The sequence below is a fragment of the Peromyscus eremicus genome, chromosome 7, assembly GCF_949786415.1.
Source record: "Peromyscus eremicus chromosome 7, PerEre_H2_v1, whole genome shotgun sequence".
Taxonomy (NCBI): Eukaryota; Metazoa; Chordata; class Mammalia; order Rodentia; family Cricetidae; genus Peromyscus; species Peromyscus eremicus.
This window is the reverse complement of record NC_081422.1, coordinates 43,610,363-43,622,605: the sequence shown is the minus strand read 5'-3', so window position 1 is coordinate 43,622,605 and position 12,243 is coordinate 43,610,363. Positions and strand designations below refer to the sequence as shown.

The 12,243-nt window shown below is 50.1% G+C and overlaps 1 protein-coding gene across 1 annotated transcript; it reads right to left on the bottom strand.

The window, feature by feature from the left end:
- Positions 1 to 488: 488 nt before the first annotated feature.
- Positions 489 to 11,932, bottom strand: Tmprss5 (transmembrane serine protease 5). Its single transcript, XM_059269031.1, has 12 exons — positions 11,836 to 11,932; positions 11,432 to 11,530; positions 10,823 to 10,945; positions 8,852 to 8,987; positions 8,543 to 8,656; positions 7,179 to 7,222; positions 6,327 to 6,489; positions 4,553 to 4,731; positions 3,188 to 3,286; positions 2,600 to 2,742; positions 2,158 to 2,310; positions 489 to 626 (listed from the first exon to the last, which is right to left on the bottom strand). The coding sequence occupies exons 1-12, from the start codon at positions 11,909 to 11,911 to the stop codon at positions 489 to 491; spliced, it is 1,467 nt and encodes a 488-aa protein (XP_059125014.1). The 5' UTR covers positions 11,912 to 11,932.
- Positions 11,933 to 12,243: the final 311 nt, after the last annotated feature.

Genomic DNA, 12,243 nt, shown 5'->3' with positions numbered 1-12,243 from the left:
CGTACATTTTTCACTTAATAACAAATCTCTTTCCATCAATTCCCAGAACTGTCATTTGAAAAATGGCATCCTAGCCCAGTTCCGTCTTCCTTGCGTTATAGACTCCTGCCTCATGCAGGGCTATTAGAGTTAGATCAGAACAGGACCAGTGGGGTAGGGAGGAGGATCCTGACTTCCATGTCTTGACCTGACCTAGTCCAACCTTGACCTCATCTGCCCAGGAACCCTGGAGATAGGATGTTCTCTAGAGTTGGACTTAGCCCTCCTGAGGCTCCAGGAGAAAGCAGGGTTGGGGCACCTCCAGCATCCTCTCAATAGATGCACATGGAGTCCAGGGAGGGCAGAAGAAGTCTCCCAGATGCTTCCAGAAGCCTCTTCTGTGGCTTCTCCTCTTACCCCTTCCTCTCCTCATCATTCCCAATCCAGCTCCAGCCTCTCTCCTGCTGTGGAGGCTCTCCAATGAGAAAGAGGGACTAGAAATCAGAGCCTTAGGAGAGAGGTCCAGTGACCCAGCTGCTGGGCCTCAGAGTGGGTTGATCCATGGAGATCCACAGTTCTGCATCCAAGGCTGCAGCTGCTTCTCCTGTAGCTAGCGGACCTGCCAGGGAGCCAAGAGACAAAGGCTTCTGTGTAATAAGGTAGAGGAAAACAGCAACATCTAGAGCAAGGAGTCCGTATGGCTCTATCTCATGCCAGCCAGGTGACATTTTTACCTTGAGACAAGAGCTCATGTACCCCAGACTGGTCTTGAACTCTAGCCGAAGATGACATTAAGCTTCTAATCTTCCTGTCTCCATCTCCTAAGTGTTCAGATTATACATGTGCACCACAATGCCCAGTTTATGAAATGCTGGGGCTCAAACCCAGGACCTCTTGAATGCCAGTCAAGCCTTCTCCCAGCTGAGCTACATCCCCAGCCTCCCTCAAGAGACTTCACATTAGCACATCACATTCGGAAGGTAGACTTCTGTCTACCAAATGAACCTACACATATCTGGTGCTCTAGGTTTTTAAAATACAATTTGATCCACTCTAGAGCAGTGGTTCTCAACCTTCTTAATGCTGTGACCCTTTAATACGGTTCCTCGTGTTGTGGTGACCCCCAACCATAAAATTATTTTTGTTGCTACTTCTGTAATTTTGCTACTGTTGTGAATCATAATGTAAATATCCGAAATGCAAGATATCGGATATGGGACCCCAAAGGGGTTGCAACCCACCAGTTGAGAACTGCTGCTGCAGAGTGTGCCAAGGGCTTGTCACTCAGCCTTGGGGAAAGATGCTGTCCACTACCACAGCCTGTGAGAGACTACTTAACACAAATACCCTGCTTTTTAAGTCTTTTGGGCGGGTTGGGGTGGGGTGGGGGCTGGGGGGTGAGTGCACATCTGGAAGTCAGAGGACCACCTCGGGTGTCAGTCTTCACCATCCACACAGTCTAATGTTAGCTGCTGACTACACCAGGTTCTGCCTCTCTTGCTGTAGGAGACAGATACGTTCTGCATCCTCCTATCACACACACACACACACACACACACACACACACACACACACAGTGGAGTTTACATGAGTTCTGGAGATGTGGACTCCTAACACTCACATGACAAGCACTTTGCCATCTGCCCAGCCAAACACTATGCTTTGACATGAACTGTCCCACTCAGTCCTCTCTCTAAACAGATTCACCCAAGGGTCGTGCAAGAATTTAGCTGTCCAATGCTGAACTCTCTCTAGAGAGTGTGAACACAGCCACTAACTAGTAACTGCTTTCGAGGCCAGCGTGAATGATGCTGGAATAGATGATAAACCACATTGTGCTTACTCACCCCAAGCCAGCCACGCCACCACCACCCGGCTAAGTTCTACCTCTTTTAATCACCACCAAAGAGTAAGACACAGCCAGGATGGTTATGACCAGAAAGTCTGGGCTTACTAAGGGTAGGAACTTGCCAAAGGTCACTCCCAAAAGGCAGATCTAGGTTACACTCAGTCTACCCAGCTGGTACTTAAGTTTCTAGAAACCCAGGGGGTTTCTGTCATAAGTGTCCTTTCTTTCTTCTCCCACTCTGGCAAACATTCCCTAGTCCCATTTTCAACCCTCAGTGTCCTGGGGCAAGTCCTTCAGAAACTTGGGCTGCTCTTCTGCCCCACACTCACCCGCACAGTGTCGTGGATCCAGTCCAGGAACTCTGCTACCTTGGCATAGACGCCTGGGTGATTGGGCTCTGCACAGCCACGACCCCAGCTGACCACCCCTACAAGGTGCCACATGTCACCACTGGGACACACTAGGGGTCCCCCGCTGTCCCCCTGAGGAATCCAGATATGAAGATACAAAGAAACAACAATCAAACCCGTCTGGTGGAGCAGCAGCGGTCTACCACGGGGAATGGACTCTGCTGGTGGAGAGGGAGGCTCTTGCTTCCTGGTGTCATACCTGCTGGCCTCACCTTCCACAAACCCTTAGTATAAACTCCCTAGAGAGTCTGGCTTCCCCAGCCCATGTGCACTAACCAGGGGACCAAGCCGATGCAAGTCCCCTGCTCCCACCTTCCACCATCGTCGGGTCCCCTGCTCCTCCCACCACTACCAGCCACACCTGACATGCATCTGCCCTTCCGTCCAGGTAGCCGGCACACAGCATGCGGTGTGTGAGTGCCCCGCTGTACATGCATGAGCTGTTGCAGAGGTGGGTGCTGAGCAGGGGTACCACTGTGTCCTGCAGCGTGTCTGAGCTGTGAGCTGTAGGAGACACAGAGAAAAGCTGCAGGGTACCAAACCGGGCCAAGAAGGCAGGGCATCAAGATAGAGAAGAGCCAGAGGTCCTGAGGACACAGACTCAAAGAAGGAAGCTTGGGCAGAGCTATGGACCTGGGCCAGAGGACAAGAGTCTGCCAGATGCCCAGCTGGGAACGAGGAGAGGAAGAGACAGACACAGTGTACCAAATGCTGAGGTCATGGTGCTCCTGGGACCAAGAGCAGGGGAGTGAAAGGGCCTGGGTTTAGGGGAAATGTTCAGCGGTTGCTCTCCATAGGAATACTCAGGCAGGAGAGACTGAATACCCATGAGTCACCAAGGGAGGAAAAGAGTGCCCTTGTCAGGTGACCAGAGGAAGGGGAAGGGGGGCAGTTTAGAGAACACCTCTCCCTCCCCGTTTTATACTCAGGGCCCTGGGAGCTCACTCACTGTGGCTGGGGTCGGTGTGGCCCCAGCCAGACACCCAGCACTGAGATCCTCTTGGAAAGTGTTGCTCCTTGGCTGGCAAGCACACAGCGCCCACAGTGTCTGTGGAGAGGCACATAGTTCTGGTCCTGGCTCAGGCTGGGCTTCTCTCCTGAAGAGCCTGAATGAAGATCCTTCTCATCCCCTTTTCAACAGCCCTGGGACCTGGCCTCTACCACCAAGATTACTAATAAATAGGTTGAGCAACGTCCCACCTTGGGGGTGAAGATATGGCGCCCCTAGAAGTGGGCAGTATATTTGCTGCCCTGCCCAACCTGGGGGCTAGCGGGAGAATGGAAATTCTTCTGGCACTGGATGCCAAATTCTAACGAGACTCATTTATCCTTTTCTCCAGAGTGTCTGGTCCCTCTTGAGACTGTGTTTCCAGACGTGTGTGACATATTCTATGAGTGGAACCAAATGCGTATTTAGGTAGCACACTGACATTCCACAACATAGACACACTTCCCTGTAACTGCATCAAGGAGAAGGCCTCCAGTTGGTGCAGGTCCACACCCCTCATAGTGCTGTCAATCTCCCATCCAACCAGAAGAAGCAGGCCCAGGCTCTGCAACTTCTACAGAAGACTCTAGCAACCTAGAATTTTAGTACTGTTTTGTTTTCAAATTACAGATCTGTGAATACATAAGTGTGTGCACATGGAACGGTAATGCATGCATGCATGTATGCTTCTAAGGATTCATGTGCTTTTTGAGAAGGTGTGTGTGAGCATGCAAGGAGGTAGTTGGTAGACAGCTTCAGTCCAGGCAGGTGCCGCAGCAGGAGGAACCCTGGTCCTGGAATCAAAACATCTGCTTGGGACCTATTTTGCCTTTCTTTAAACTTCAGGGTTCTTGTCTGTATATACTTCCTTCATCATGGCTGTTAGGTTGAGAGGAAAAAAAGATTTCAATAAATAAGAAATCGCTTTTCCTATAATGTATCACAAAGTGCCTGAACCTGGGTCCAGCCTGGGAACAAGAGTGAAGCCAGCTATTGGTGGAGAAGGCACAAGAGAAGTTCTGCTTGGGACCTGAAAGTAAATCCTATCTATACAGCCCCACTATTAAAAGGGCTTCAATCTTTGATCTCCAAAGAGCCTTGTAAGTGTTAGTGCAATTTAGTCTCAGAAGAAGGCACACACCCCGTGATGCCACATGAACTGAAGGGCTTAATATTTGCTTAACCCTAACCCTAATCACTAACCCTAACCCTAACCCTAACAACACTACAGGAAGCCTCAGGAATCAGCTCACCCCTCCTCCTGCAGGTCTCTGTTCCTCGGTCACCACTGCACCCAGCCTGCTCATCCCAAAGCCAGAGTCTCACCTGAGAAGTTGAGCGGAGTCCGGAGCTGCAGGAGGGCGACATCATAGTCATGGTTCTGGGCGCTGTACAAAGGGTGGGGAATGATCTTCTCCACCATAGTTCCCTGGTGTTGTCGGACAGCACTGTGGCTGACCAACCCTGCATGAACCCGCCAGCTGGACAGGCGGGACAGTCTGAAACTGCACACAGAAACCTACTGAGCCCAAGGAGGAAGAGGCAGGAAGATTAACATAAGTAATGTGGTGGGTAGAGGGAACTCTTGAGGGAAACCTTTAGTGGGCACTGTCATAAACCTGTGAGCTCCAGGGACCCAAAACCATGCCTCTTAATATTATCCCCGGCAGCTGGCAAGACACTGGGCTGGAAGACAGTTCAGTCAGCAAAGTGCTTTCTCCAGGCAAGCCTGAGGATCTGAGTTCAGATCCTCAACACTCACATAAAAAGCCAGGCATCATGCAATATGTCTATAATCTAACAGACAGAGACAGGAAGTTCCTTGGAGCTTGCTGGCTTACCCGCATACCCATACCCATACACAGACACAAACACATAATTAAAAATAAAATAAATCTTAAAGTGTATAAGGTAGAAAGCAAGTGAGGAAATCACTTGACATTGATCTGTAGCCTCCACATGTCCGTGCACATATGCACCCATGAGTACAGAGAGAGAGAGAGAGAGAGAGAGAGAGAGAGAGAGAGAGAGAGAGAGAGAGAGAGAGATACTATTGGTCATCTGCATCCACCACTCTCTCCTGTACAATTTCCATCCAAATTTTGTAGCAAGTGTGAAAGACCATTTACGACACCAAGACTTCCCTCAGTCCTCTCTCTCCACTTACGTGAAATTCTAAGGAGCACTCATCCCTCCACTAGCCTGTTTCCTCACTGTAAAGTGGAGATCAGCTTGTCTGCCCTACCTACTGCCAAAATCTCACTCACTCATCATCCATCTACCTCCACCTCCACAGAACCGATATTGAGTGCCTATCATTCAAGAGACTACCATAGCCCTGAAGATGCGGCAACAAATCTAGAAAGGGATTCAGTGGTAGATAAGACTGATCGTCTCTGCCCAGGGACAGCTTCCAGTCTAAAGGGGAGAAGGACGTTCAACATGTCAGCACACAGACAATGATTTAATGGTCACGCTAAGAAACATCAAGAAGCACAGAATGCTATGGACGCAAAATGGAAGGGAACTGGGGAGATGGTTCAGTGAGAAAGGTGTTTGCTTTGGAAATGAAGACCTGAGTTCAAATCCCCAGAACCCATTTAAAAGCTGAGTGAGCATGGCATCCTGCTGGAAATCCCAGCACAGAAGAGGGAGACAAATCCCCAGAGCATGGCAGCTAGCCAGACTAGCCAAATGTGCAAGTTCTGGGTTCAGTGAGAGATGAGAGATGCTACCTCAATATCGAGAGTAGGAGAGCATTTGAAGAAAATACCTGACATCACCCAATGTCAACCTCAGGCTTCCATGCCACATACGAGCATGCGCACACACACACACACACACACACACACACACACACACACACACACACGCATATGCAAGGGAACTTGCATACACACACAGAGAAAGGGGAATATAAAGAACCAGTCTTTGTGTTGTTACTGTTCTTCATGCAGAACTGAACTTGGCACCAAACAAGGACATCCCCCTTGTTTCCTTGCAGACAGACAGCTGGACACAGACATTTTATTCAGGACATACCAAGAGACAAACAGAAAAGGTGACTGTGACTCACCCCCCATCCACTCCTAAGACTTACCTGTACATGCAGTGGGCAGCAGTCACTACCCAGTGGGGTGCCAGCACAGAGCCCCCGCACGTGTGCCGGGAGCCAAGCATCACACTCACTTGCCACGGCCAGCGCCCAGAAGCCACGGCCTGACCGCCAACTATTCGAGAAGCCAGAGGCCTTGCCCCACACTCTGCCAACAGAAAAGGGTAGGCTGGAAAGAGACAGTGCTGGGTGCAGAGGGCCTGTGCCGACAGTTCTCACTTGTCATTCCTGATTGTAAGTAGGGGACAGGAAGATGAGTGTATTGATGACTTCAGCCCGTGCACCTGCACAGGGACCAGGTCTGTGAGGTCTATGGAGCTCTACTACCCATTCCACTGTACAAGTCAACGTGTCCAGTGTGATGGGTATGAAAAGGGACTAATAGACAGGCAGGCAGGCATTGGATGGTGGGTGAAGGAACAATGTAAGCTGTTTATCATTTGACTCTAATTCACTACCCACAGTCTCTTGAAGCTGCTGGGAGAGCTTATATATTTACAGCCAGTAGTAATTCCACCTACAGGGCCCTTCAGAAGGAAGGGCAGGGTGGCAGTAGTGACGTAGAGAGACCATTAGCCCAGCATAGTGGCTATGACAGAGTGACACATGTGACACATGACAGAGACTTAAAAGGACTCTTCTATCTGGGCAGGTCGTATCTGCAAGGAGCTCAGCAGAAAGATAGGCAGGTAGGTAGCCAAGGACACTCCAACCCAGCTCACAGGCACACACATAGAAACCTGAGCAGGCCCCTTCATACAGTTCTTCCACACTCAGGAGAACTGGAAGACTCCCTTCCTCCCACTGCCAAGTTCCTGGACACAGAATATGACTTACCAGAACATTTGAGAGAAACAATTCGGCCAGAAGGACAGTTAGAGCTGCAAGACAGGAGTGTCCCTAAGAAGCTAGGCGGTGCCACCCAAAGGCCACGTACACCCAAAGGTGTGGAGAGTGGTCAGGGGGTTCTCCACAGTTTTGTTTGGTTTTCTTGAGATAGTGTGTCATGTGACCCAGGCTAGACCCAAATTTACTCTACAGCCAAGGACACCTGTGTACATGACCTTCTTGCCACAGCTTCCCGAGTACTAGGATTACAGGTATGCACTGCCATGCCCAGCCTGTCTCCGTAGTTCTAAAGGTCATGCTGTAGTCCCAACCTTAAGATGCTACCATTTTTTACCGTTTTCTTCCCACCCCTCACAAACACCCAGGCCCCTCCTATAACAGCAGCCTGCCCATTCTGCCCCAGCAACCAGAGGGAAACAGAAAGCCTTCACAGTCCTGGAAGATCTGTTTGGATAAGGTCCATATTTACAACAGAGAATTGACAGATGAGAATGCCCAGCTGTTTCCACATGCTCTGAGTAAACAGGTGCTCAGCGGGTAAATGAATGGCCACGGCATGAATGAGTGAATAGGGCCTTACACCCAGGCTTCTTCCAGGCCCAGCCTCTTCTCTGTCCCAGGCCCTTTAGCTAGGGCCTGCAGAGCCCTGCTCTATCTACTTCTTGTGTCCCCTCTTCCCCCTTAGCATAGCCTCAACTCCCTTTAGACCCAACATTCTTGTCTCTCCCTTCCCATCTCTTCCTTTCAGCAGCCCAATCCCTGGTCTACTTGGTTTCTATTTTCCTAACCCTGTAGCCCTTCTACCCTCCTGGAGGACCTGGGAATCTCACTGAGGGAAAGGGACAGCTGGGGTCACTCTGTCTGTAATGCATTCCTGAGAATGGATCTGGAGCTTGGAAGAATGGTCCAGATGAGTAGGCCAACATGGCTTCAGAGCAGGGATGAGGCCTCTGCCTGCATCTCACCCTGTGGCTTCGGGCAGTTTGAAGGACCCCAGGCTGGGCAACAACCTCTCAGCTTGTGCTGTCTAGAGTACGGTGAGAGTTTGGGTCCATTTTGAGTCCCTTTCTTTTGGACACTATTCGATTTTCTCCGGAGATACCAGAATTATCCAAGCAAAGCTCAGCCACACGGGTCCCTTGACTTGGAGTCATGAATCTAGCCCCAAATGTGTGTTGGCTGTTTATCGGTCACATTGCCCTGGATAAGACTGTTTAACCTCACTGAGCCTCAGTCTCTCTACCTGTAAAAGTGAATTATGGTTTGAACACAAAATAACCCCCCAAAAACTCATAGGCAGGGTACCTGGTCCTCATCCCATAGCACCATTCACCTAACCCACAGAGCCCTACCTGGGCTGCCACGCCTCCTGTAGGAGGTCTCCCAGTCCAGCAGACAGCTGAGCAAACTCCTGGTATCTGGCGAGCTTGATGTCAGACAGATTCACTGCCTTGTGCTGAGTGAGCCTTGGCAGAGGAAGAGAAAACGGGGGAGCCACTTTCAAACTGAGGCATGAATGAGGTCACGTGGTCAGAACTACACTGTGCACGGGCTGTGCCAGCCCTGTGAATGAGCAAGACCATGATGGCGACTTCTGAGATCCCCACTCCCCACTCCAGTGCCCCCACCAAGCCATCCAGCCCTGCAAGTCTGGCTGCTACCTGAGGTGCCCGAGACTCTGGCAAATGCGCATGCCCAGGGCAGGGGTCCAGCCCTCGTGGCATACCAGGAGCCAGCTTGGCCGAGTTTTTACTTGTACTTCAAGCAGGAGATCCTCGCCATTTATTCTGAAAGATACTGAAACCACAGGGTGAAAGCTTTCCTGCTGCCAGGGCGGGGTGAGACAAGAGGAGCTGGGCACACGGATCACCCCGGCTCAGTTTCCCCACTTCCCTGGGTGTCTGGTCAGCACAAAACACAAGATAACACATTTTATAGATGTTTTCAGTTCCGTGTTTTGACTGTGTGCTTTAGAAGGTGCTCTGAGGCCAGTGAGATTACTCAGCAGGTAAAGGCACTTGTCATCAAGCTTGACAACCTGGGCTGAATCCCCAGAACCCACATGATAGAAAGAGAACCAACAAATTGCCCTCTGACCGCCACATTCCTTCAGTGGCATGTGCACACACACATGAACTATATAAATAGGGGTATTCTGTCACACTCTTTATCACAACTGCCCAACACTATGAGAAGGCAGTTAGTTACCACCCTCAGCAGAGGGAGTACCAAGGCACAAAGGTGAACGCAATTTGCCCAAGATCATAGGGTCAACAAGGGATGGATCCAGGACATAAGCCAAGTCTCCTGAATTTAAATATTGTAACGGTGATAGTTAATATTTATCAACTGCTTTTTTTGTCTATGTTGTTACAGATGGAATTTTTCATATACACATTCTCTCTCTCTCTCTCTCTCTCTCTCTCTCTCTCTCTCTCTCTCTCTCTCCTAGATTGAAACTCCAATTCCTCGATGTAACTGTGTTTGGAGATAGAACCTTGAAGAAAGTGACTAAGATTAAACAAAGGACTTGTTCTACAGTTTGCTTGGTATAGGGCTTGCCTAGCATGCACATACCCCTGGGTTTGAGGTCTAGTGCTGTATAAACTGGGGGCGGCGAGGGGGGGGGACCTGCCTTGTAATCCCTACACTCTGGAGGTGGAGGCAGGAGGAGGCCATGCTCAAGCCCTCTTTGGTTAGAGGACAGCTTGGAGACATTAGATACTTAACTAAAAAAAAAAAAATTTAAAAAGATGACATGAGCTCACGGGGTGCTGGTCCAGTAGGGTCAGCATCCTCATAGAAGATGGCGGCTCATTCTTTCTTTCCTTCCCCCACCTCCCAGCAAACAGAAGACAGTGGGAGGATACTGTGGGGAGCCAGGAAGAGAGCCTCTTTGTAACTGGACCTCTAGCATCCAGACTGTGAGAAAATAAACGTGTGCCCCTCCCCCACCTGTAACGCTGTGTTCTGGCAGGCCAGCCGACTAATACAGAGGTTCAGAACTAAGCTTCTTTTATATATTTGCACACTTTATTACAACCTCATGCAGCAAATACTTTTATTCCATTTCCATTGTATATAGAAAGAAATGGAAGCTCAAAGAAATCATGTACTGAAGACCATGCATCTAGCAAAAAATAAGAAAACCCAGCCTTGATCTAACTAACTTCTCGAACTTTTTCTAACCCCTCAGTCTTTGGGCAGCATTATACTGTGTGACCCCCAACTCTTACCCAAAAGAAGGGATAGTGGGGACAGTCAAAGGACAATATGGAATGATGTCCCCAGATGTCCAGATGTCCCTATTGTTCACATACTAGCACCCTATACTAGCTCCCTTTCCCCTACACTACTAGCTCACACTACCCTAAATGACAAGCTTCCATCTCTTCTACTGGCCTGACCCCCTAGTCATACCCCAGCTAAAGGTCAGGACACTCCTCAGGGATGCATACAAATCCTGAATCCAAGATTAATGATGCCAGATGGACCTTGTCACCACCCTTATCCGGGTAGAAGAGACAGATGGGTGGTAACAAGCTGCTAGTCCTTCATTTTGGTCCAGAAGCTATAAAGGGTCCTGAGCTGGGTGAAGGGCTCGTTCCTGTATCTTTGACGGGGTGGCCCACCTGTTTTGAGAAGAGATGGGAGAAGCTCTTCCTCACTGCTGATTCCTGGACAGTTCAGAGTCATCTCCTCCTCCTGCAAGGTCCCAGAGACAGGTGGAGAGGCAGCCGGCCATAGATACAGTACTTCAGGGAAGCACAGAGAGTCACAGAAATGTTGGGGATGGGGAGGAAAGCCTCCAGAGGGGTTCAAGGTGCCTAGCCAGCCAGTACTGCAGTCGGGGTAGGCCTGCCTCCTAGAGAGTCCCTATCAGTCACATTGCCTATAGACAGACCCCAATCAATCTGTAAGGGGGCACAGGACTGTGTCGGACTATCCTGTGTTTCTGTTTGTCTGTTTGTCTCTATCTCACTAGGAACAATTTCTAGGGGAAAAAAACTGACTAAAACCATAGATCATCCACACAGTGACAGGACTGTAGGACCAAGCTGTTCCCTCTGACCCCTAAATCCCTCCTGTTTGGGGTAAGCCTTCCCTGTCTTGCTGTTCACACAGCACAGAGGGTGGGGCTTGTTCATCTCTATATAGTGCCTGTTCAGCACCCGCGTTAGTCTCCTAGCTTCCCCCAGATCCCGTCCTCCTCTCTCCAGACAAAAGGGCCCAGCACTGACCTAGGAGCCATGAGCCGACACCCGCTCCAGCCAGCAGCCCCAGGGCTCCCAGGACCACACAGCCATGTTGCAGACAGCACCAGCGTTGGGACTCAGAGGCTATGACGAGAACAGAGAGTTGCCTGGGTTTCCTGCTTCTGCTAGCAAGCTTTACACAACCTTGAGGGACCAGTACATTCTAACAGGAGCCTGGCCCTGCCTCATGGGCTCAAAGGGGTAGAGGCAGGTTCTGATCCCTGAAGCCCAGCTCCCATTTGGTCCTGAAGTGGGGAATAGAGCAAGTAGGGGGTAAGAATGAGATGTCCCTCATCCTCACATTGACCCAAGAAGAGCATAAGGGATAGAGAAAGATCATCCTTTGCTCACCCCATCCTGTCCCTCCCTAATGGCCCAGTGTGACCTACTGGGTTGTCGCTGGTCTCCCAACTCTGTTCTGAGTATCCCAGGTCCAGGATCCTCTTCTGTGCACCGAAACTCCATTGGGCCTTGGTCATCCAGTGTTGGACTCTGAAGAAATAGTTGTTGGAAATCCAGCATCCCTACCTACACCATGGCTGCCAAAAGAAGGCCCAGCCCTCACCAAGTTCTAGTTTCTTTTTTTTTTTTTCTTTTTTTTTTTTTTTTTTTTTTTTTGGTTTTTCAAGACAGGGTTTCTCTGTGTAGCTTTGCGCCTTTCCTGGAACTCACTTGGTAGTCCAGGCTGGCCTCGAACTCACAGAGATCCGCCTGGCTCTGCCTCCCGAGTGCTGGGATTAAAGGCGTGCGCCACCACCGCCTGGCCCAAGTTCTAGTTTCTAATCTCAGCCCTGCCC

Coding starts and splice junctions, on each gene's coding strand:
- Tmprss5 (XM_059269031.1), bottom strand. CDS start 11,911: ATGGAGTTTCGGTGCACAGAAGAGGATCCTGGACCTGGGATACTCAGA. Junction 2,311..2,599: donor GAAGGGCAGATGCATGTCAG/GTGTGGCTGGTA, acceptor TGGATTCCTCAG/GGGGACAGCGGGGGACCCCT. Junction 627..2,157: donor GGATCCACGACACTGTGCGG/GTGAGTGTGGGG, acceptor CTTATTACACAG/AAGCCTTTGTCTCTTGGCTC.